Source organism: Camelus dromedarius, chromosome 14 (assembly GCF_036321535.1).
Source record: "Camelus dromedarius isolate mCamDro1 chromosome 14, mCamDro1.pat, whole genome shotgun sequence".
In the NCBI taxonomy this organism is placed as follows: Eukaryota; Metazoa; Chordata; class Mammalia; order Artiodactyla; family Camelidae; genus Camelus; species Camelus dromedarius.
The window spans coordinates 12,700,409-12,727,113 of NC_087449.1; the positions used below are offsets into that span (position 1 = coordinate 12,700,409).

The following is a 26,705-nucleotide window of genomic DNA, read 5'->3' on the forward strand; positions in this document are numbered from 1 at the left end:
GCATATCCTGTTCAAACTAGTAGAACAAAATGAAGATGTTATAAGGGAAATTATATACTCTAATCCTAGTTTCCACTGCATTGAGATTATATGTGGAAAACAAAACATGGCTGTCGATGGGGAACAAAATCATCTATCTAGAAATACTCCAGAAAAACAACTTTGAAAAAGTCCTCGAATGAATGTTAAAATTGATCACATTTTAGGCAATTTATTTTAAGCATACTACATATGCATTAAAGAGTGCCCAGAAATCAAAATTGTATTTCAAAGAATATATTCTACACACATAATATCAAACCGGAGTCCATAACAGTGTCTAAAAGATCTTACTTTTATTTTTTAAAGCAACAGTGGTTCATTCCTCCAGAGACAACTGTTCACATCATGGTCATCCTCGTTTGGCATCACCAATGACGCCCCACACATCAAAGACAAATTCATCCGGGAACGCGAAGTCTCCAAGAGTCTCATCAAGCGCCACAGCGAACTCATCCGGATTATCTTTGTCCTTTCCAGCTTCAAACATTGTGGTGGCTATCAAAAAGAATTTTTTTTAAGTTAATGATACATGAAACAGCATCAGAGGGCTGATTAAAAAATGTCACTATATTTCTAGTACAAATTAAAACAATAAGATACTCTGCATCAATCACATATCAGCGCAGGAAAGATTTTTTTTTTTTAATCAACCTGCCCGCAGCACCCAAGTCTGCAGCTGCGACCCCCGCCCTCTCCTCCATCGTGGAGCCCGTTAGTTGGGAACTTCTGGAGTTCCCGTGTATAGAACAAGGGCTCCTGAAAGGAAATCCGCTGGCTAATCCCAACAGAAGACTCAGAACACATCCCTTCCCCACCTCCCCACAGGCACTGGCTCTCTCTGCGCTCCTTGCCAGTCCCCCACCCCCAACCACAAAAAAAAGACAAAGGGTAACAGTTTGCAATGGGACCATCAAGCTAGGGAAAAGGAGAAGATAGCTGTCTACTCATGGAATCAAAGTAACTTTTTTTGAGCCTCTTTCCAGTTCAGGATAGAAAGTGAAGGCGGTACCCTTGCTCTGTTTTTCTAATAAGTTGCCTGAACCCCATATTTTATGCCTGGGGAACCAGCATCTTCAGGATTCCCATGGGACCTGCCCCACCTGGCTGGGATCCCATAAGGCTCACTGGTTTTTTTTTTCTCAGCCCCCTATAAGCACCAGCTGCCAAGAAGAGACAGTGTGGATGTGATTCAGGACTTGGGTGAAGAACCCCCAGATAAAAGGGAACCATCAAAGCCCAGCCTCTCTTTTCCTTTCAGGTTCGGGTTGAACAAATCAAAAGTTGTATGATTTCTCTGAATGAGCCGAGAGGTCTGGCCTTTCAGCTAAAATTCACTAGGGCTCCTGAGAGTATTTATTCTTCATCTCAAACAGCTCAGTCCTAACACAGATAGGCTGGGGGAAGGGAGGAGATATGGCCCATAGGAGGAAGGGCACCTCAATCAGAGCAAACGTGGGGTGTGGATGGGGCGACCTGGGGCAGGGATCAAAGCCCCAGTTAAGGTGAAGAGGGCTTCCATGTGACTGGATAGCCTGGTGCAGGGCACAGAGTCCAGGTGCAGTGGGGAGGGGGAAGGGGCGAGGAGGACAGCAGCCACGCTGATGAGAGGCTGGTCGCACACATGGAGACGGATCACATAAGTGTATATATATTGAGTCATGGGAACCACATTTTTTCACTGTCAGAGAAAGGTGAATAAGAGAAGGGAGAAAGGTAGAATAAAGACTGCAGAATTAGAAATGTAGAGAGCAGTGAAATATTTTTTTCAAAAGATTACAAACTGTAAAGGTAAAGACATGAACACACACATCCTTCAATCCACTGCGGGGGCCTGGGAGCAGTGACACCCCAACAGCAATGAGCACACAAAACACCCAGATCTTGTTTTTCTTTTTTTTAACAGAGATACCAGGGATTGCGCCCAGGATCTCATGCATGCTAAGCACGCACTCTACAATTGAGCTATACCCTCCCCCAAGATCTTGGTTCTTAAATATCATTCTCCACTAAAAAAAAACCAGATTTCCTCAAAGAAATGGCTGATTCCAGGTCTGGAGCAGGCATAGTACAATATGAACCAAGAATATCTTCTGCCAGAAAGTAAGAAAGTATCCAAAAAAATGGGAACATTGTGAAAAAGACACAGAAAACCGAGTGTAAGAACTCCCACTGACCACATGAGGGACAATTTGAGCATCAAAATAAGTAGTAAGGGTAATAGATTATAGTTCCATTGAACAAAACAAGAAACTATGAATCCATAATGAAATGAGAGGCTGATTGACAAAGAGGTGAATGGATGGAAGATTTGGTTGGTTGATTCATGGGAAATGGGATATTTACATAGCTTCAGAATCTCCCTCCACCAAATGCTTATTACAGAGAGAACAACCTCACAGTGAAGAAGCTTAGCAAACACCATCTAAAACAAGTCATCAGCATAATTGAATCTCTTCTCTTCGGCATCACCCCCCTGTCTCCTACCTTGCCCCAGGCTTCAGCCATGACCCCACAAGTTCTCCATTTACCATCAACATAGAAGCAAAGGAAGAGAGGTCCTCAACCGCAGCTGGACCCTCTGCTCCAGCCCAAGGGCCCAGTCAAGTTTATTAAAATTTTCACATATACATTTTTAACTATATGCCAAGGCTGGCCAGGATACAGTAAAGCAAACACTCAAATACACCATTTGACTTTGTAGATATGGCTTCTGAAAAACAATCTGGCAACAAGTAGCAATCTTTAAAAATGTTCACATCTTTTGATCTACTAATATTTTCACTTCTGGGAATCTATACTGCTTTTTTTCTGGTTTTATTATGATATAACTGATATAAATCACCATAAGTGTTAAAGGTATGCAGCATGATGATTTGACTTAAGTACATCATGAAGTGATTACCACAATAAGTTTAGTTAACATCCATCATCTCCAAGAGATACCAAAAATATGTATTTTTCCTTGTAATAAGAACTCAGGATTTACTCTCTTAACAACTTTCAAATATATCACACAGCAGCGTTAACTATAGTCATCATGCTATGCATTACATCCCTGGTACTCATTTATCTTATAACTGGAAGTTTGTATCTTTTGACCACCCTAACCAGCTTCCCCTCCTCCACCCCCAACCTCTGGTAACCACAGATTTGTTCTTTTTTTCTAAGAGTTTGGTTTTGGGTTGTGTTCCCCACCACCACCTGCTTTGTTTTGTTTTTAGATTCCACATGTAAGTGAGATTTTACAGTATTTGTCTTTCTCTGACTTATTTCACTTAGCATAATGCCCTCAAGTCTCATCCATGTTGTCACAAATGGCAAGATTTCCTCCTTTTGTGGCTGAAGAATATCCCATTGTATGTATATCTCAACTTCTTTGTTCATTCATCTGCCCATAGGCACTTAGGTTATTTCCACTTCTTGGCTATTGTGAATAATGCTGCTACGAACAAAGGGGTGCAGATACCTCTTCAATATAATGTCTTCATTTCCTTCACATTTAAGGGAATCTATACTTTTTTTTAAAAAACCTTAAAAACAGAAAAGAATTTAGCATAAAATTTTTATAGAAAAACCTAAGGAGGGTGTAGCTCAGTACTATATAGTGTGTGCTTGGCACGCATGAGGTCCTAGGTTCAATCCCCAGTACCTACTTTACGAAAAAAAAAAAAGAAAATTTTTTTAAAAACCTAAGAGGCAGGGGTTTTTTAATAAGCTGTAGAATCATTAAGCTACCTCTAGTTTGATGAAATATAGTGGATAAAATATTTGATAAAATATTTCAAAATAATTTTAAACCATACTTACGACTAACTTTGCAGTAACTTGGGGAAATCTGTTTCTATATTTACTGAAAAAATAGTACATAAATTATATGCTACAATCACAACTGTTTTTACAAAAATCTCTACACAGGACGGGTAAAGGGAGAAGTGTATGTTAACGCAATTATAATAAAATATTTACGGCAGAATTTAGGTGCAAAGTATAGGAGTACTCACTAAGAAGCCTTTCAACTGTGCTGTATGTTTGAAAACCATAATAAAATATTAGAGGAATCTCTACACAGACAATGGAAGAAAATGTAAAACATAGTAGATACATTCAAGTTGGAGAAAAAATTTTGGGGGTTTTTTAGGTTTTTTTGGTTTGGGTGGGAGATTTTGTTTTGTTTTGTTTTTTGTTTTTTACCTCGGGCTTGTTTAATGCAGTAAAACTATGCTTGAATTATAAACCCTGTAAGCTCATGGGTAACAGCTATATTTTGGAAATTGTTTCCTAAGCCATTAAGAGACACTCTAGGGGAGAGGGTATAGCTCAGTGGCAGAGCGTGTGCTTAGCATACACCAGGTCCCGGGTTCAATCCCCAGTACCGTCATTAAAAAATAAAATAAAATAAGCAAAACCTAATTACCTTCCCCAACAAACAAATTTTAAAATGCGCAAAAAAATTTTTATAAAATCAAGAAACACTCTAATGTCTTCAGCTCTTCGAACAGTCATAGTATTATAGTCAAGAAAGGAGGAAAGCTGCCCTCGGAGCGCGTTTCCCCAGTGAGAGGAGAAACCAAGTGCTCAGGAAACAGGACTTCACTGATAGTCCCCACATACCTGGAGGCTGTGTGTCCCCCCCTCGCCTTAGGCGGTCTTGCTTGGCGATCTTAGCCCCAGCCCCAGCTGAACCATGCCGCGCTGCAGAGAAGTCCCAAACCTTTGCTTCCACCCCTGAATTCTCTCACAAGTTCCAGGAAGAGGGCACAAGTCTTCTAGCTTGTGTTCTGTTAGCATCTCAACCAGCACGTCCAGGAACCAAACACCACGTTCCCTTTTAAAGAAATTGCTACTCCTTCGCCCACTGTCACCACTGCCATTAGTGATGCGATCACTCTCCCTGTTCCTTTCTCTTCCTGCCTGGGTACCAAATGCTGCCTCCCCTTGATTCTACCTTTGCAATCTCTCTAATCCACTCCTTTTCATTTCCTCCTCACTGCCCCCTTGCTGTTTCCTTCATCTCCAAGTCTAGTCAGCAAACCCTCCCCCAAAGGCACTTGAGGTATCTCTTCCTAAAGCCCAGCTCTGATCCTATTTGGTAGTGAGACAAGAGGACCAGGAAGCTCCCTTCCATTCTCTGAGACTGCCTGTGTCATTCCCATATGTGAAAATACTCCTTGGGTCACCAGTGCATATCTTAAGAACTCTAAACCCTAGTCCGTCATTCTGATTCAAAGTACCCCTGGTGCCCAAATGGCTGTACTTCTCTGCACTAATGCTGTGCCCTCATAAATCTGACCACTCACAACGCCATCTTTCCTCCTTCCTACCTTTGCCCAGGATAACTTCCTCCTAATCACCAGCTCCACCATCTAAACCTCTCTCCGTCCAGGCTCCTCCCTCCATGAAACCCTGTGCCCCCAAGCGGAAGCGGTACCTCCACTCCCCAGAGCCTCCTGCCAGTGCTCTTCACATTGAACGTGCGAACAGTCGCCTGGGGTCTTGGTGAAATGCAGATTCTGGTTCAGCAGCCCTGCGGCAAGGCCTGAGAGTCTGTGTTTCCAACAACCCCCAGGCAATGCTAGCCCCGGACCACACTGTGAGGAATAAGGTCTCACGGTGCCTGTTCAGCATTGCTCTGCGTTGTCATTACTTTCATCTACATGTTTTCTCTATTAGAGAATAAATTCCCAACATGGCTTGAACAGCTTACTCAGCCCCTTACGCCCAGGGGACCCAGCTGAGTGTCTGACGTGTAACGAATGCTGGTACGTGGATTGGTACAGGAAGTCTCTGTAATCACTTAAATACTTTCTGCCCCCGCACAGTTCGCACGCACTCAGAGTGAAGCCCAGAACTCTGAATCTGTAGCCAGGATGGGAAAGAGGAGTAGCCACAACTTAAAATGCTTGAAAAGTAGGCCTCAAGTTCAGAATTTTGCTTAGTCTACAATTCTAAATATTTCTCACGGGGCCTACAGACAGCATTTATTGAGACAGTTACCTACAGACTATACTGACATATGGGTGATATACAATCTCATTGAGGAAGGAATAAGATACACATAGATTAAAAAATACAAGAAAACCTACAGGCTATTCAGAAGCGGAAATTAAATGCTCTTAAATGTTGGAGGGAACAATGACAGGGACCAGACGTCCACTGATGGACACTGAGTCAACCAATCTCTCATTCACACACACAAACACACACACACACACACACACACACGCATTTGGCTAAAAGAAACGACTTGGTACACAGTGTTCTGGCCCCTCGGCAAGGTCAGCAGCATTGTCTAGAGCGCTGAGCCCAGGAACAGTGCATCCTGGACCTGCCTACCCTGGCATGCACTCTCTGCTCTGGGTTCCTTAGTCACCAGATGAGAAAAAGGGTGGCGTACGTCACCCATACGATGATCTCACAGTCCAAACTGTATAATTTCACTCATGCACTTGCGCTGACACAGCAGAAAATCGAGAAAAACTCCCACACCAAATGCAGTCCCAGAGCTGGTCAGACATCCCACACGTTCGACCACTGTCACTAGTGATAACTGTCAGTGACCCTTGCTAAGGATGATGACAGCCATACCTGTTATTTATGACGTGACAAACTTTATACATGTTATTTAATTTAATGCCTTGGCAACTCAATAAGGCTGTTTTTGTCAAACCCCTTTTACAAAGATATGGAAATTAAGGTTCATAGTTTCATAATTTGTCCAAGGGCTAAAGCTTCAAAAATGACCTTAGGACTCGGCCTCCCTGTGAATTCACTATTTTTGAGTCTCTCAAAAAACATTCACCAAGTATTTACTCTGGGAGAGGTACTGAGGTAGGAGGTGGGATTAAAAACTGAGTAAGTTATCTGCCTTCAAGGAACCTCTGGTCTTGTAGAAGCAACAAAAATACCAAGTTAAGCAGCTTCACACTTGTGCTGAAAATGCTGTATGTAGCACAGTGCTCTCCATACATCTTCTCAAAGCCAGTAATTTGCTTGTATTATTTTAAAAGAAATTAAGAAAGGAACATGCTCCGAACATGTTATGAATTTTTGCTAATGCATAAAGTATAAACATAAAATTTAAATATATTTATGGGAGAAATAAACTGGCATAATTATATTCTTTTTGATAAAAAATTGAGTCTGATTTAAGAGAAAAGGAAAAGAAACTTAAGCAAATGAGATACTTTTTAGAAAGTTTTATTATATTAACACAATGATAGCTACTAAAATACTTTAAATCTGTTAACTATAATAGATCTGCAATATGCTGCAATAATATTTAGCACCTGAATACAACCTGGCAAAAAAAACATTCTACTGAAAGAATTGTTGCTCTTACGTATTGTTATAGAGCAGCTAAGTGCTGACCTCTAGTGGCTATATTGAGAATATCTTTATATCATTACCCACTACTGAACAACTTTTACATCGTTATTAAAGACAAACTTATTTTGCTCAATCTATATTTTCCACCAAGTTTTTAAATACTTAAACATAACTTTTAGATATAAGATGCTACTATAAGTGAAAAATCTTGGTATGAAAGTCCCAGAATTGGATCCCAGCCTTTAACTTGTTAGCTGACTTCAGACAAGTTACCAAACTTCTCTGAATCTGTTCTCAAATCTATTAAATAGCAAATAATAGGATTTAGATAAAGATTAGTTACCACCATTGCTAATTTAACCATTAAATCTGTAACTGTATCTCTTTCTATGTAAGGTCTTCAGCACTTACTCTCCTTAAGACTTTTTCAAAAACATCAACCCATTTCAAGCAACTCACACGAGTCAAACATCAAAAAATACAGCCAATGTAGATTTTTTTTTTAATGCAAATCTACTTCCAGAACTTCATTGGCTTTACATGAGAAGGATGACTTTCTATGGCATTCATTGTTTTGAATCCACTGAAAAAAGAAAATCACCCTAGGAAGAAATATAATTATCTCTAAATAACATTATCATATACTTTTAAAAGAGCTATAAATGATTTTATAGGAAAAAATTACTCAGAAGCTATCATTCAGACTTCCTTTCCACACATTTCTGGATCTCTTTATAAATAAGAAATCCTAAAATTCTGAAATTTCTAATATAATCTCCAAATTCGTAAATTGGTATCATCAAAAAATATTGTAGTTTTATATACAATTTACACAATTGCCTTAAATATTCATTAAGAAGCTTATATGACACAGCTTTTCATTGAGTTAGGTCAATCCCACATAAGGTCTTATTGGAGTCGAAGTCTTCCAGAAACCACTTTCCCCCGTGGATAACATTCCAAGGCAAGCCACGCTGGCTGGCTTTGGGTTGTTTGTGGACTAGTTCACAACTGTACACCCAAACAAACAAATCACCATCACCCCCAAAGCTCCTTCTGCATAGACTCATTTGAATTGTTTTCCATTTTCAAACGGTAAATACATCTCAAAGCTTTTCTTGATGATAGTGTTTTCAGTTTTAGTCATTTTATTGCCATATTACTCTTTTAAATTTTTAACAAAACTTACATTAACAACTTCAAAATAACATGATGTCAGTTTAATTAAGACTTAACATTCCTGAAAGCCAAGAAACACTGGAAATACAAACAAATGTATTCATTTGCTGAATCAATGTCACATTTGTGATTCATATTTCATGCTAATCAGATCTGAATAATGAGAGAAATTCCTAATTTAACAATGGCTGACATTCTCCAAATAATTACTTTCCTTAAACTTTACCTCCCTAGGTGACTGATCACATTGCTAATCGTGTATATAATGATAATGAGTTTTTATGCCATTGGAGGAATTTGCAACAGTTGATTAATTAACTTTGTAAAGGGATTACTAGTTAATTTACAAGGAATTTATGAAGAATGTTTAGTGCCCTGAATTTGTCAGAGTGAAAGAAAATTGATCCTCAAAGAACTGTTTCTTAATTCATTTATAATTACTTGTACCACTGCCCAAAACTCTTTCCTGTATATTTTTCATAACAAAAGATTTAGTATTAAATATAATTTATTTAACTATGCCCAATTTATACTTAAGTAGCTATAAGATCTATGCCCAAAATTCAGTTCTAAGGTTGAGCACTGCTTTAAGTGCTCACCTTCGGAAAATGCGGTTCTCCTAAAGATTCAGCAACTGACAGGCTAGTTCCTGCATCTTATACTATTTATACGGGATACAATTTGAAAACTTCTCAACTGAACAGAGATACATTATTCTTCCAACAAATACTACCTGAGTTTAAGAGCACTGCCATCGCTAAACCCCCTTTTCGCTCATTTGCATGCTCATCTGCATAACTGTCACAGGCCCACATCATTTATGCAAATCTCTATATTTTTCCATATACAAAAGGACTGGGAGAAGCGTTTTAAACCATTTGTTTTCTATAGGATTGTCTCAGCTTTGACCTCGCATCTGTGTGTAGCGAGGATCTATTATTGCAAATTTTATATTTCTCTTTAAGGAGCTAGAAAAGAGTACGACTTTTGTTTTCCATGACAGACATCTTCTTGTACAGCCAACACAGAAGTTTTATTTTTAAAGTTAAGGCAGGCAAGAAAAAAATAAACTCGGAAGGAAAAAGGAAGATGAGTGGAAGCAGAAAAGAAAGAACGGGTTTTAAATACTTCTAGCTGAGGTGGAGTAAAATACTTTACCTGGCAGCAAGTAATCAAAACAGTCCACGTCCTTGACTTTAAGAAATGTATTAAGTACCTGATACAAACACACAGAGACGCATGCAGGCACCAACCCGCCCACCGCTGCTGTGCACACTCACTCTTGCCCCACCCAGCACACGCCTGCCCTTCTTCAGGGAATGTTTACCTTGCTTCTGCATGGAAGAGGCCAGGCCCTTCACCGTCTCAGCCCTTGTATTTCAGAGTGAGTCACTCTCTAGTCCATAAGTAGAACTTCTGACCCAGACCTACCCACCTCCCGGGCCTCTGTGACTGGCTCACTTGAGACAATCAGAGACAATCCTGAGCGTTTTCTTTGAAAGACTCGGAAAGGCTTTCCCTCTCTCCCACTGTGTTTGCCACCAAGAAGATGCAGAGGGGGGAGCCGTGGCTGTCATTTTGTCTCTATGGGGGGGTGGGGACCTGGGGCTGCCAGGGGATACCACGAGGACCTGAAAGGAAGCCAGAATTGGGAGGAGAGAAACCACACCCTGATGACAGCACCAAATCTAACCATTCTTAAAGCCAGGATCTACTTCTGGATTTTCAGCTGTAAGAACCAAAATATTTCTACCCCTCTTTTTTCCCTTAAGCCAGTTAGAATTGTTGAGTTTTGTTTCATTTGTTATTTGCAACGGAGAGAATCTTAATGGATAAATCAAGGCTCTGACATCCTAATGATGACATAATACACAGAAATTCAACTGCTCAAATGCCCTTATTAGTCATATGCCAAGTGTGTCCACATTCTTCATATTTGATGCAGTGTTCACAAGATTTCAGTAACCTTATTAAGTGTGGCACAACTTTATCATAATAAATACACAATTTGTCAATTAAATCTGATGTATTAACTAATGATACTTTTCATACGTATCATTTACTAAACTTTTTCATATACTTTTAATATATATATATATATACTGTGAAATAATTACCATAATATTCTACTTAACATCCTTCATCATGCATGTTTTTTAAATCCATAAGGTAGCCTATGAAGGAAATATAATTTGTACTTTATAGATAAAAACCTGAAGTTTAAAATAGCTCATACAATCCAATATCCAAAAAAGCAAACAACTCAATTAAAAGTGGGCAGAAGACCTAAATACACATTTCTCCAAAGAAGACATACAGATGCCAACACATGAAAAAATACTGAACATCACTAATTATTAGAGAAATGCAAATTAAAACTACAGTGAGGTATCACCTCACACCAGTCAGAATGGCCATCATCAGAAAGTCTACAAATGATAAATGCTGTAGAGGATGTGGAGAAAAGGGAACCTTCCTACACTGTCAGCGAGAATGTAAATTGGTACAGCCACTAAGGAGAATGGTATGGAGGTTCCTTAAAAAACTAAAGATAGAGTTGCTATATGATCCAGCATCCCACTCTTGGGCATCTATCCAGAAAAGATGAAAACTCTAGTTCGAAAAGATACGTGTACCCCAATGTTCAGAGTAGCATTATTTATAATAGCCAAGACATGGAAACAACCTGTCCATCAACAGATGACTGGATAAAGATGTAAGATTATATATATATATATGCGCAATGGAATATTAGCCATAAAAAAGAATGAAATCTTGCCATTTGCAGCAACATGGATGGACCTAGAAAATATCATACTAAGTGAAGTCAGACAGAGAAAGACAAATTATTATATGATGTCACTTACATGCAAAATCTAAAAAAAAAATAGTAATTTATTAAGAAACAGACAGAAACAGACAACAGACATAGAAAACAAATTTATAGTCACCAAAAGAGAAAGAGGGGATAAATTAGGAGTATGGGATTAATAGATACACACTACTATATATAAAATAGATAATAAGGATTTAACTGTGCAGCACAGGGAACTACATTCAATATCTTGTAATAACATATAATGGAAAAGAATCTGAAAGTAGATATATATATATATATATATATATATATATATAAAACAGAATCACTTTGATCACTTTGCTGCACACCTGAAACTAACACAATATTGTAAATCAACTGTACTTTGAATTTAAAAAGTAGACAAAATAAACATTTTTCCTATTTTTAAAAAAAAACTGAAGTTTTGAAAAGTTGACTTGGCTTTGAGGCCTCACAACTAGTAAGAGGTAAAGGCCAGGGTCTTCTTTTCATTTTTATTTATTATCTTTATTTTCATTATGCTTTTCATCACTCCACAAATACCTTCTATCTCGAAAAGCATAACTGACTATAAATGCAAGGGAAACAGATAAGCATTACGTTCCATCAAATTAAGAAAGAGAAGACTTTTTTAGAGTATGATCTTACCTAAATCGATATCTCGAATTCCTATGTACAATTCAAGAAGATCGTCGACCTTTCCAATGGCCTTTGCTTTGGTTTCAGAGGGCTGTATCAGAGAAGAGAGAAATAAGGTTATATTTGTATCTTGAACACTGAGGCACACACAGGGGGAAATCTGACATGGAGCCAGCTCTTGTATGCTTCAGCTAATTTGAATCTGTCTTGAAGTCCAGGAAGACTTCAGAAAGAAAGTGGCTTAAGAACTGTGTTTCCAAAGATGAACTGGCATCAGATAAGCAGGACGAGGCACTGCAAGTAGAAGGAAATAGATACGCAGGGTCTGTGTGACGTTCCAGGGTCTGACAAACAGTACAGCACGTTAAAGAGACAGCAAGACGTCCAGTGTGATGGGAAACACAGTGCCAGACATGACTAGATCTTAGGAGCTCCTGTGTGCCATGAAAAGGGCTTTGGTCTCTATCATGTGGGCCAGGGTTTCCAAACCTTTTAACAGCTCACCCCAAGAGTAAAACACTCTGAACACACACCCCTATTGTTTTTATTTAATTTTACTGTACAGTAGTTCCCCTCATCTGCGGTTTTGCTTTCCTCAGCTTCAGTTACCTCAGTCATTTGAGGGCTGAAAATATTAAATGAAAGTTTCAGAAATAAACAGTTCATAAGTTTTAAATTGTATGCCATTTTGAGTAGCGAGATATAATCTCACACCATTCGCTCGATCCCAGAATCCCCAACCATCTACATCACCTGCTCCTGACATCCAACCATCAACATCATCAGGGCTGATGATCTGGGGTCACACGGAGCAGGTGCTCCTCCCTCTCACGTACAGTCAGGTCGATAGTAGCCTGACGCTACGTCACAATGCCTGCGTCACTCACCTCACTTCATCTCATCACACTGACATTTTATCATCTCACATCATCGCAAGAAGGGTGAGTACGTACAGTGAGATATAAGAGAGACTATGTTCACACAAATTTTATTATAAAATATTTTATAATTGTTCCATTTTATTATTAGTTATTGTTATTAATCTTTTACTGTGCCCAATTTATAAATTAAACTTTATCGTAAGTATGTATGTATAGGAAAAACAATATATTTGGGTTCAGTACTATCTGCAGTTTCCAGCAGCCAATGAGGGTCTTGGAACGTGTCCCCGGAGGATAAGAGGGGACCACTGTATGCACTTTAAATCAATTGCACATGTGTTATCATACTGATGCATTGTGTACCTTATCAAAACACACAAAAGTCAATTTTATAAGGAGATGATGAGATAATATTTTTAAATAATTTTCATTTTATGTATTAATGGTACCAAAGCATTTTGTTCTTCCTAAAATTATCATTAAATAGTTTTTGCATTGAAATTATTAATTAATTTAAGTATTAAATTTCAATGCAAAACATGGTTAGATATATTTTATTATTCTTTTAAAATCTTTTTTGGTAGTATTTGGTAATCTGGTTCTACACTCAGTTTATTTCAATACCTGGTTATAAAGGGCTTCATACCTGAGAAAGAAATTGCCCAAAAATGTTAAATACTCAACTGCCAAATGTCCAACTCAAAATTACACTGCAAAAATGCATAATATTTTAGATACCATGGTAAATGTATGTTGCTTTGTAGTCAAAGCTTATTTAAAAATATACATTTTATTGCAAACAAATTTTTTTATTTCCTTGATATTATTGCAACTTTCTCATATTTATATTTATATTAACTAAGCCTTTATGACAATAAGACACACAATACACCACTCTTGCCTGCTTTACAGTGTATTCTGACCGGTCTGTGTAAAGCAACAGGCTGTGCAAGGTGTTTACCTTGGTAGCCACCCGGCCACGTTGTAAGTTACTGTAACAAGTATCAGCGCTTCTCGTACAAAAACGGCCGCTGGTCTCTCACTGTTCTAAATAGATCTTGATCTCGTCACTCTTTTTCCATTCACATTCTGACCGTCTGTGTGCAGTCCTGATTGTTTTTAATTGAAATATAACTGACATATACATTATCTTAGTTTCAGGTATATAACATAATGATCTATGTACATATTAATTAAAAAATCACCACAGTAAGTCTAGTCAACATCCATCACCACACAGAGTTACCATTTTTTTTCCCTTGTGATGAGAACTTTTAAGATCTAGTCTCTTAGCAACATTCAAACATATAACACAGTATTACCGACTGCAGTCACCATGCTTTACAGTACAAATGTATACAGTAAGTATAAAAAAGTCCTGAGGAGGGCTTATTTACAACTGGAAGTTATACCTTTTGAGCCCCTTCACCCGTTTCATGCACCACCCCCCAACCCCCTGCCTCTGGCAACAACTGATCTGCTCTGTTTCTCTATGACGTTGTTACTTCAGTTGGGTTTTGGTGGGGGTGGGGTGGGGTGGGGGCAGTGTTAGAATCCACATATAACTGAGGGCATCCAGTATTTGTCTTTCTCTGTCTTATTTCACTTAGCACAAAGCCCTCAAGGTCCATCCATGTTGTTGCAAATGGCAGGATTTTCTTCTTTTTTTATGGCTGAATAATACCCTCTCATCTTTTCTTATTTGCAAAAGTTTCCTTATGAGTCCCCTTGCCTGCAGTCTTCATCCTTCCAAATCCACTCTGCTCAACAGCCCATCCCCTAGAACCAAGGGATTTTTCAAAAACACAAAACTGACTGTGCTGCTCCCCTTGCAATTCTTAAATAGCACCTCCATGACCCACCACCCCTTCACATCCTGACCCCCTGACCCAGGCCTCCACCTCCAGTCTCACCACCCCCACCAGGTCCTTCCAGCACCCACCCTCAGGCCCCTGGACACTTACAAGATCCCCATATTCACCGTCATCTCACGTCTAGAACACACTTCTCCCCATCTTTGACCAACTCAGTCATTTCTTCTGGAGGAAACTCCCTGACTCCCCTCTTCCTCGATCTCTAACTGCAGCTGATCAGCCCCTCCCTGGTGGCATCAACCTTACCCTTCTGGTTTGTCACAGCTTCCTTTCATGTCTCTCTCCCTCTAGAGGAAAAACAAGGTCTTTATTCCTCTTGGTATCACTAGCACCTGGACTGTGCCTGTCTCAACAAACACACGGTGAATCCATTATGAGGATGCAGGCAGAATACCGTTCACAGTTCTCAGAATTTGTGCTAGGTTACGAGGGGCTGAGTTGTTCCAAATCTGTAAGTCCTTTAATGTCGGAAATTAAATTGTAAGTCATCTGTATCAAATCTAATACTAGCTCCAAATTAGTTGTTTCCCTTTACCGTGAGCTATTTGAATTGCCCTATTTAATGAAACAGGCTATGCAAATAGGAAGGGAGTTTAAGATGTTTATCTTTGAGTGAATCTTTCCTACCTCCTCAGGCAGCTCTTCAGCTCTTCTTTTTCATTCCAGCACCTTATACAGAGCAGCTGCTCAACAAACATTTACTACCCGCGTTCTTCCCGAAGTGACATGGAGTTTTTCCTGCCGCCCCCCCGGCTCCCTGGTTGAACGTCTGTCCTCTTGTCCTCCCAGCCTCCCCTGGAAAGCACGGATCTTCCATCCTCTAATAGCTTCTTTCCTCCTACTGAGGTTTGTTCCTCTGCTCAATAAACATTCACCAGCCTTTGGCAATTTGCCTGGCAGTGTGCTGGGCACCAGAAAACTAAAGAGTGACCAGAACTCACCGCCCTGGTCTTTTTCCCACAAGCCTCATCCTATCTCACTTTCAATATTCATTTGGCGGGAGAGAGGATAGCTCAGTGGTAGAGCGTGCGTTTAGCATGCACAAGGTCGGGGTTCCATCCCCAGTACCTCTGTTTAAAAATAAATAAACAAACAAACAAACAAACCTATTTACCATCCCTCCCAAAAAAATAAAATAAAATAAAATGCATTTGGCTCTCCCAGGCCTCTGGGCTGTCATGGCCTCCGGGTCAATCTTTTCACTCCCCCAGGATGGAGGCACCTGACTCGGAATCCTCCTCTGGATTCCCCCACACTGTCTATGCCCTGAGGGACTCAAACACCCCCGAGCACAACCTTGGCCTCCTGGTTCCTTGCATGTTGTTCCAACAAGCACCCCACCACTGACCGACCCTGACATCGTGTCCCACAAACCCTGGGCCCCACTCCACGAGAACAGCCTCCTAGCCGCTCACATCTCACTCCTTCGCCCTTCAGACAGGTGGGCACCTAGGACGGCAGGCACACAGGGCCCGGCAGGAGCTCGGAGCCCGGGGCCTGCCTGCCCTCCCCTCCCCCACAGGGGCTCACCACCTGCCTTCCACCGCGTTGTGAGCGGCCCTGCCCCTGGCCACGGGACGCCTTACCTCTGCCGCCCTCTCCCCTGCTGTCCCCTGCTTCTACCCTCCTTCCCACCATTTGTCTCTTCCGCTGGTGGTTTTCCCGCAAATACTGACCCTTAGAGAGACACCTCTACACAGTCAGTCAGCAAAACCCTTACTCCTGTCAAGCGTAAGTGAGTCAATTACTAATTCATTAATTCAGCCAAGATATGAGCTCCTTTGAAGCATTAGATACTGTTCAACCTGCTGGGGATACAGCAGTGATCAGGACGTGTGAGGAAGGAGGGAGACAAGACACAACAAGGAAACAAAGACAAGGAGTTCCATTGCATTGAGCACCTTGAAGAAAACGGAGGGCCAGGAAGACTGGGCAGTGGGAGGGGAGGCGGAGGCTGCCATTTACACAAGCGACTCAGAGGTGAGATGGGGTGCGATGTGGACAGAAACTGAAGATGGCCAGGGAGTGAGCCATGCCCTTAAGCGGGCAGAGCATTCAGGGAGAGGTGACAGCAGCACAGAGCCCCTGAGGTGGGGCTGTATCTGGAGTGTTTCGGGACAGCCAGGAGACTCCAGGAGCTGAAGCAGAGGGAGCCTGGAGGAGAATGGTGGGAGTGAGACCAGGGAAGAAGTGCAGAGTCGGGTCGTGCTGGTCACCCTGAGGATCTGCGCTTCTACTCTGGGTCACGTGGGAAGCCACTGGCGGGCTTTGAATAGACTGGTACCGAAAAGTAACAACCTCACTTGTGTTTTTAAAGGATAATTCTGGCTGCTGTGTGGGCACAGAGGGAAGGCGGGCAAGGGAGCCCCACCTAGGAAGAATGAATGGATGGCTGTAATATTCAAGAGGAGATGTTGGTGCCCTGGGCCAGAGTGGTGGGGGCAGAGGTGGTGAGAAGTTGCTGGATTCTGGTTGGTTGTGGAGGTAGATCCACCAGGATTTGCTGATGGAAGGGATGGGGGACGTGAAGGAGAGTCAAGATGACTGGAGTTTGTGCACATCATCTTTCATCATCAAGATCTGAAGTATGTCTACTGCTGCAGGTGGCTCAGCGACTTGTCCTTGGATCTCAGAGAGCTCTGGCTGAGTGTTTGAGCCAGGTGTCTATTTACTCTAGAAGAACCCATCTGCAGGTAGCTGAGGATTGCTATTGCACAGTCTCTTCTCATGCACTTAGTTTCCATATTTCCTTCTCAGATACCTTCAGGAACTTTCATATTGTTTAAGCAAGCAATGGATTAAGATCTATGCTTTTCATTAGAATGTATGGCATTTTATTTAACTTCATGATTTTACCTTTATTTCCAGCTCTAAGCAACATGAATGCCTATATGTTTCCAAGCAGAACAGGGATTAAATGAATACAACGTACCACTTCCTCCACGATGGCAGGACCTTTCGGTCTCAGGCGAAGTGTCTCCCTTCCAGTACCAATGTTTCCTGTTGACGACTTTCCAGCTTTTGACCTTGGCTCTATTTCTAGAAACATACAATGGATGGGGACAGGTACATATATTCAGAAAGAATTCCAACCAATTGCTATAAAAGCTAATGTAGTTTCCATCACAAATTTTTGTACAGTTATTGCAGAGATGTGATAAAAGCTATGCCTTCTGATAGAATTGCCCAAGACAAAATAAATCCACCTGTCACCCATTATTCTCATATGAGAGTCTCTACGAGAGGTCTGCCTACCAAAAGAAAAGTGGCTGTGTGAAATGTATACATGGGAAAGATGATGTTTTAAGGACTAAAGAAAAAACAGTTGGTTTTGTTCTAAGAGTAAATACGTGGCAGGAAAGCAGAGGTAGATGTTCAGCTGGCCTTCATCAAGGTCATGAAGAAGGGAGTCATTTCTTGATAGAAGAGAGGGATGGAGGCATCATTACTTGAGTACCAACGTTTTGCGTAATGCTTTAAATCCAAAATCCCATTTAATTCTCGAGTTAACCTATGAGGCAAGTTAGAGCTGCCATTTTCAAGAAAAGGAAATTGAACTGAGTAAGGATCAGAGCTGGGATTCAAATCCAGCTCTCGTGATCCCAAAGTCTGTATGTTTTCCTCAATGACACTTCACCACCACACCTTTTGGAAGCACAAGGGATAAATTCAGAGGCAATGGACCAAGAGAAGCAGGGTCCTCGAGAAGCTGGGAACAGGTCCCAAGGAAGGAGGCCCCCTAGAAGGCAGGAGAGAGCAGGGAGAGGGAGTCCACAGGGAGCCACATTCTCCTAAGCTTGTTTCCTACGTGTGTTTTATTTTGGTTTTTGTTTCTGCAGTATACCAAGAGTCACCTGCCAATACCAGACAGTCACATAAATGAGGGAAAGTGTAGGGTGGGAACTGAGGATAACTCCAAGGAGGGTACCCTGTCTAAGCTCCTCCAGTAACTCCCTGCCCTGTGGGAATGTAGACCCTGCAAGCCAGATCTTCTATTTGTTTGCAATGAACACAGATACTCAAGAGTTTTACATGAATCTCCTGAGTTTCAACTTAAGGCAACTAAATCAAAGTTTTAAAAACAACGTGATGGCAAAGACAAAAGATTTGTGGATCAGATCCAGTCACAGGCCACCAATTCATAACTTCTGCAAACATCGCTCGAGTCTCCTCGACTGAGGACTCTGTGGCAGCAGTTTGGGGCAAGGAAGGAGGTGGGAGAGGGGAGATACAGCACCAAGACCTGGAGGTAACTGAGCCCCTGTGCAGAGTCACAGGGCAGGCTGGTGTGCGAAAGTGCACCGAGCTCTCAGGATGTGGACATCGGCCGACCCGCACGGATGCGCCCTTCCTTAGAGTCTAGGGTAATTCCCGTCTTCAAGTTCTGCTTCGCTACTGGGAATCTACTCCGAGGGGACTGAGGATTTTTAACCTGCATTTGAGGACAGAATTGCCAAAACATAAGCTTTCCTCCAAGAATGAAATTATTAAAAATTATCATGCTACAAATAGAGCAGTTCCCCTAAGCCTAAACCTCTGGATGGTGGCCAACGGAGCTTATGCTGATCGTGACAAGCAGACAGATGCTCGGGAGACTAGAGCTGCATCAGCAAGTCTGCAGCATTCGCCTTGCTGGTCACACCGCGTCCCATCTGAGGGAAGAACACATTAATAGAAACAAGATGCTCACTCAGCACAGAGTTTCCAAAAGAATATCCAAAGAAAAAGATGAGGTCAGTCTGTCATCAGCACTGTCCAGGATTCTGCCCTGCCCGGCTTAGAGTCACATGCAGAACTACAGTGGTCACAAGAGCCTCAGTTTAATGATGCTAACCTTCCAGGTAAACAACCTGACAACTCCCACCCCAGCCCACCACACACACCGCCCACTGTGATTGCTCCAAGCAGCCTGCTCCCTATAACTTGTCTTCCCATGTACATTGCCTGCAGGGTGGGAAGCGAACTGCTCAGCCTGGTCCATCACCGCGTGTGCACTGCTGATTGCAGAGTAACACACTGGCACCGTGGCTTAGCAACAAGTCTTTTCTAAGTTTGTTAAGCATGATATAATCCTGGAAAACGGAGCAAGTCCGGATACACTTAAAAAAATAAAAGGCTTCTGGGATTTACGAGGCTGAGGACCCAGATGCTGGAACGTGGGAACTTCAAGGAGGGGTCGTTGCCCAGGCTTGAGAAGTTCAGCCAGCCTCCCTAGACGACACCTCTAGCTTGCCTTGCATTTACCTGCAACTCCAGCGGCTAAAAGGGAAAATGTAATGGAGAATGGAAAATTTTTCCTTTTAACAAGTTTTATTTTTTTAAAGCAGTTTTCAGTTCACAGCAAAATTGAGAAGACAGACCTCCTGGAACCTGGTGCCCCCACACATGCGTCACCCCACCACTGCCAACGGCCCCACCACGGTGGCACACTGGTTACAGCCAATAGGCCTGGACGTCGTCATCACCCGAAGTCCACAGTTCACATCAGGGTCCACGCTCAGTACTGTACATCCTATGCGTTTGGACAAATGAATGACATGGATCCACCATCACAGTAACATACAGAGTAGTTTCCTTGCCCTAAAAACCCTCTGTGCTCTGCCTTTTCGCCTCAGATTTTTTTTTTTTTTTTCATTATGTGTTTGTCATCTTCTCCTTGAGAGTGTTATCTCAAAACTAACCACTTGGTGGCATCAAAATAAAAGTTAAAATTTAAGTTCTGGCTTGGCCCGGCCTCCAGAAAGGCAGCTTTTCAGGGCTAAAGGAACAGAAGCCATGTTCCTCTGCGATCCTGTGATTCAGGGACATTAACCTTCCGGTTTATACAGGAAAACAGGCAGAACGGACCTGTTCACCTGCAGGGGTAAAACATTTCACGTTTTTTTTTTTGAAGATGGCAAATGATTTTGGTCTGGCCTACTTTTAGGGTGCTGGCCTGTCTAAGCGTGTCTAACCAACCAGGCCAAACCCTCAGTCAGTCACTGCACTTCTCAAGAATGGACATGCATGAGGCCTCTCTTGGGGCTGAATAATGAGAGGTTTGCAGCTCAGACAGTAGACAGGTAGCCAGACTCGCTAGACTCAGGGCTCCCACTCCTGTGTCACTTAGGGCACAAGACGCTCACGGCCTGCGGGTGCACAGCTGCTCCCACAGCTGAGTCGGACGTCACCAAGGAACAGTCACGTTTCTTCCCAGACCCTTTCGTGGCTATTATATTTGTGACTCTAATTGTGTAATTGAATTTAGAAATGTGTGAGCTGATGAAATAAGTGTGAAACAAGGAGTTACTATTGCTAAGAAAACTAGGTTAACTGCTTTGGAAAGATTCCATAAGGGCGAGTTGCTAAAAAAAAAAAAAAAATATGTGTGGGCAAGATGATGCTTGGAAAAAAAGTCTTTAAACACCCAGTATTTCACACATCTGGCTTTTAAATATAAAACAGAACCCATAAATATGGATTAAGGTTGTGATTATATAAGACTTTACAGAACTCTAACTTGTGTCTTCTACTCCAAGAAGAATAAAGAATAGTAAAAGAATGCATATTTATATGCATATTTATATGTTTTAAAATAAAATGTATAGAAGGGAGGGTATAGCTCAGTGGTAGAGTGCCTGCTTAGCATGCACAAAGTCCTGGGTTCAATCCCCAGTACCTCCATTAAAAAGAAATAAAAAATAAAAAATGAAAAGAAATGTTTATTTACACTCGTATCAGTCTTTATGATGCCCCATTTTAACTGGCATGTTCAATAAGCAGGCCAAGCCCCAGTCCTGGCTACGTCATAAAGGGCAGTGGCGGCTTCACTGGAACGGAGAAGGCAGCAAGCTGTCTGTCTCCAGCCCCACCCAGGGCCCTGGGGAAAGAAGGCGGCGGACAGCAGCCCAGCCTTCAGGAGGAGCCCATGCACCACAGCTGAGACCCCCACCTGACGCAGGGTGCCAGTGGGGAGGTGGGGTCTCCTGCTCCTGCGCAGAACGAGGCCTGGTTCTGGTCCCACGGGGGCCCCAGTTGGCCGGGAGTACAAATCACAGTTTAACAACAGGGATTGACTGTGTAGGGAACTCTCTTATATTTACAGGGAACTATATCCAATCTCTTGTTACAACCTATGATGGAAGAAACCAATCTTTAAATGATCACAGCGGGGCAGAGCTGTGATTTCCATGAGAGGGGAGCTCAGACGGACAAAGCTGTATCCAACAGCTGGATACAAGAGAACAGGAGATGGACCTTAGGATCCAAGACACTGAGTTAAAATCCCAACTCCTCCATTTGCAAATTGTGAGAACTTGAGAAATAAGTCCTTATGTGCATAGTAACACCTACAAACGGTGGGTTTGAAGCATTCAAAGGGCTGCCGGGTGAAGGGTGCTTTGCCCAGGGGCTGATGTGCTGCTGCCGCTGCACCTGCTGGTGCTGATTCGGTCCAGCCTGCTCTTCCCACCGCCTTCCCATCAAAACCCTTTGCACCACTTTTCTCTCTGAGAAACATGCCAAGTCTCTCTTTACAGCTCTGTTACAGGATAGGTACTACCAGTCTAATTTTACAATTAAAGTTACACTTGAGGCTTGGAGCTTTATATTTTTGTTTTGTTTTGGGGGGAGTGGTAATTAGGTTTACTTATTTATTTTATGTTTAGAGGAGGTACTGGGGATTGAACCCAGGACCTTGTGCATGCTAAGCATGCGCTCTACCACTTGAGCTGTATCCTCCCCCCGCCCCCAGGCTTGGCGTTTTCACCAAGGTCATTGGTAGAACTGGCCCTGGCACCCCAGAGCCACCACTTGACTTTGTATTCCATTGATGAGTGTGAGTTGCTATTGGTAACAGACATTAGTTGACTGTCTTCTAATGTCTGCATGTGGTCATTTGAGGATCATGGTGGTTCAGGGGAAGCTGACTGCTCCCAGTTTCAGGGATGGACACACGTATGGGCCAAGCTAACATCACAGTGATTGTTTCAGAGGTGGGCAAAGAGAGTTAGGTCAGAAAAAAACTAAGGACTTTTGCTAGAAATTCTGAGGCAAGGACACTCTCCTTTTCTGTTCCATGTGAATAAAGAAGCACATGGTCCCAGCCATGGCTGACCACCGTCTTGGGACACCCTAAGATGATACATGAATGATGAAGCTGATGTATCAGGCAGCAGAGCAGAAAGGAAGGGCAAGAAACAGGGTCCTCAGCTCATTGCATGGGGCCCTACCCAGAGCTTTGCTAATGCCTGTATCATTCATGGACCACCGTGGATCTTATAAAGATCCCCTTTTCTGCATAAATCCCCACTGTCTGCAACTGAAAGGCACCTCACAGATACAGAATTGTGTCTGAGCAGTAAAGCAATCCTTCTAAAAAGACCTTTCAACGCCTGGACATACACAAATGGCACTGTCCATAAACAGCTCACGCTCCCTTCCCAACCTCCACCCTCAACACACACACACACTCACACACACACACAGACATTCCGAATACTTGACATAGAATCTAGCTTTGGCCCAGAATTTAAAATTTTAACTGTACATTCCCTTTTTCTATGTGTCCTCCTCTCCCCAACATTTTTCAGACTTATTTATAGAGTAGCAGTGGGGTTGTTTTTGTTTTGATTCAGCTGGTCGGGTGCTGGGGCAGATAAGAAGGAAAAGTAGGTAAGTGGATGCCACGTGCACAAGGCGTTTATCGGATCAAAAGGGTTAGCAACACGTGACCCAACCGACCAAAAAAAAAGAAAAAAGCCACACACACAAAGCTGTGCTTAACTGTTCCTTTGACGAGACTGAGCAGTGCATGGCAAGTGTTGGACGTGAAATAACTATGCCCAAAATCTTATTCTTTAAGTAAGATGTCATTTGAGAAAACCTCAGCCCTATTTTCTTAACTCCCTGAAATTACAGGTGAAAGTTACTGTGGTCAAGGGTGGCGACTGAGTCTGTGGAGCTGCCCCAGGAGCCGAAGCTGTCACGTCCCCTCCACCCTCTCTTCCCACTGCACACAATCGAGGCCATTCGTACCGTTAAAAAAAAATTTAACGTGCATCTCTGAGATTGTTTTAATCCGGAGGGGGCTGTGTTACAAAAAAATACTATAAACCTCTATAGACACTAAAATAAAGAAGTTTTTTTAAAAAAAGGATGGCTAAAACAATTTTACCCTTTATACTTATTTTATTCCATCACATGATTTTATGGGAATTCAAAAATCAAAAATCGTTCACTATTATTAATGGTTTATTACACATATTTTTTTCCTCTAGCTTTTAAAAAGGTTACATACAAAAGCACCAATTCTGCCAATTTAAAAAGTTGACACAGTGTAATTTTCTACCACATTTCTAGCATGGAACCAATTATAATAATATTACAGAAAACTTTAAAATGAGTATAATCATATAGTTAAAAATTATAAAGCCATTAAAAACAGAGTGATTCAGTTTCTCTACTTCCTAGCCTAGGAATGCTAGCCGCCTTTTTTTTAAATAATTATTTTCTGGTTATAAAAGTTAATATTTTATATCTCAAATGTGAAAAACACAAAAAGCTTAAAGAAATAACTCATTCATAAACTGACCACCTAAAGATAACTTTTAACATTTTCAATATATATATACACTGCAAGTCATCTTTCTTCTATATTTGAAGATAGTTTTTACAAAAATGAGATATTACTGTGAGACAGGAGGGAGGAGGGCAGGGCACAGCCATTAAAGGAATGACACAGCAATTGAAGATTCTCGACTCCCTGTAGACCTTGAGGCCCAAGAGGGCAGGAGACCTGACTTCCAGTGGACCTTGAGCTTCATTATATGCTCATTGTGATGCAGTAGCTGCTAAGTGACACACCCACAGGCACCAGGACAGGGGCTGACCGGAAAAGGTCAAAAAGTGGGTGGTGGCCCAGTTCCTGGGAATCTCAGCCCCTTCCCCAGAGTAGTTGGAATAATCCTACTTGTCAACATATGAAGTTACTGAGCCCATAAAAACTAACCACCGGCACCCCCCAGCCTCTCTCTCTCTCTTTCTCTCTCGCTGGCCTTCTGAGACGGCCCGTCTGTCTATGGAGTGTGCATCTCTCTGAATAAATCTACTTTTACCACAATTATTTTGTGCAGGGTAATTAGGTTTACTTATTTATTTTTAAATTAAGTTTAGTTTTGTTTTGTTTTAGTGGAGGTACTGGGGATTGAACCCAGGACCTTGTGCATGCCAAGCCTGCGCTCTACCACTTGAGCTGTATCCTCCCCCTTCTGACCACAATTTTGAGCATAATTTGTTAGGTCTGTTTTCCTACAATTATATGACAACTCCCACTGTACAAATACTCTCTGGTAGAATATATATTATTGGTATAATTGCTATTTTTCTAATAAGGTACACTATCTTCATACTGTTCTACCATATTAAGGAAGCCACTTACATTTTAGCATCATTTTTGACCCCTTCATCCTACATTGCTATTTTAATTATTAAGCTTAAAAACAGCTGAAAACTGTTATCTATGTTCCACTCATGGCTGTGAAACAGAGCAGGACCCTGTGGGGCCCTCCCTGGCACAAATCCTGTGTCCGTTTCTTATTTGTAGGAAACAGGCTTCATTCCACCTCCTTGACCTTCCCTGAGTTCCAAACGGCAGATTCCAACAGTTGCTGATCAGGGAAGGGAGGGGATGCAGAAACAAAGGAGGAGCAGTCAAGAAGCAATAGTGCAGTGACGGGGGCAGAGTCCTGGTTCCTCCTCAAGGAATATACGTAACAATTTCTTTGAGTGCTTCTGCAGGAACTAAGGCCCCCACCCAGGTGAAGGATGGCAACTTCAGGTCCAGCACAAGATCCTTGGAACACTGCCCTGTGACCTCACCGCCAACCAGTCAGAAGAAAGTCACACACCCTGCACCCTCACCCCAAATGTCAGTTATCCAATTTTCCCTTTTATCACAGGCTCCATTGGAAAGAGATCTGGGCTCACATTTGCTTCTTCCAAACCTTCTCTCCTCCCTCTTTTACCTGAAGAGCATCAACACATCCCCTACCCGATTTGTGCCTTTGCAATACTGCTCAGGCTTGTTTCTTTCCTTCAAATTCCCACTGCTGCTTCTAATCCCAGCCCTTCTCATTAACTTCTGAACTGCTACAGCAGCCTCTTCCATGTTTCTCCTCTAATCAAATACAGCCACATTCCTCTTCTGGGCGTAATTCCCCAAAGTCTGTTTCATCATGTCATTCTTCAGTTCTAAACCTCTTATCCTCTAACACAAGCTCAGGTTCCCCACTAGCTTTCAGAGCTTTTTTTTTTTTTTTTTTTTTTTGGTATCAATTTAATTAGAGAAAGCTCATACGCAACACTGACATTACTAGACTTTTCTGGGTTCCTAGAGGTCACGTAAAACTGCATCTCTATCAGACAAGCAGATCTCGCTTTCTGAATGGGAGCCAGGAAGCAGGATTTTGCCTCCTCTCAGCTTGCCTTTGCTGAGCTACAACCATTTTCAGTAGGAAGCTCCACTCATTCTATCTAGTCTTTCTCTCTTTTGTCACAATTCACCCTGATTCCTTTGCTTTATTATCATTATTTTAACGTGATGCTAATTATTCACGACCCTTCATATGGCATTTGAGAAGATGACAGTGTTCAAGACATAATTTCTATTGACTTTCCCTATTTGTAAGTACTTCCTGCCCCCCTCTGAATTTCCACTGTTTCGCATTTTTACTTTTCTGGTGCACTTTTGTATTTTTGGTCCGATGTGTAACTTACATGTGTGTGCTTGTTTTTGTCTTCTTTCCTTCCCTGAATGCACCATTCTGGTAACACAGCAAGAGCCATGATTCACCTCTTGTTGTCCACACCCTTAGTCTCTTGTTTAGCATAATGCAAGGAGTCAGTGAGCATCTACTGAAGTAACTCTTAACACTGCCACAGAATGAC

General features: G+C 41.8%; 1 protein-coding gene across 1 annotated transcript in view; it reads right to left on the reverse strand.

The window, feature by feature from the left end:
• Positions 1-313: 313 nt before the first annotated feature.
• GIPC2 (GIPC PDZ domain containing family member 2) overlaps positions 314-26,705 on the reverse strand; it is a 75,541-nt gene continuing 49,149 nt past the window's right edge. Inside the window, exons 4-6 of the mRNA XM_010989068.3 lie at positions 17,713-17,819; positions 12,035-12,116; positions 314-537 (exon numbers count right to left, since the gene is read on the reverse strand). Coding sequence (XP_010987370.3) covers positions 392-537; positions 12,035-12,116; positions 17,713-17,819 — 335 coding nt within the window. The 3' untranslated portion in view covers positions 314-391. The remainder of the gene's footprint in view (positions 538-12,034; positions 12,117-17,712; positions 17,820-26,705) is intronic.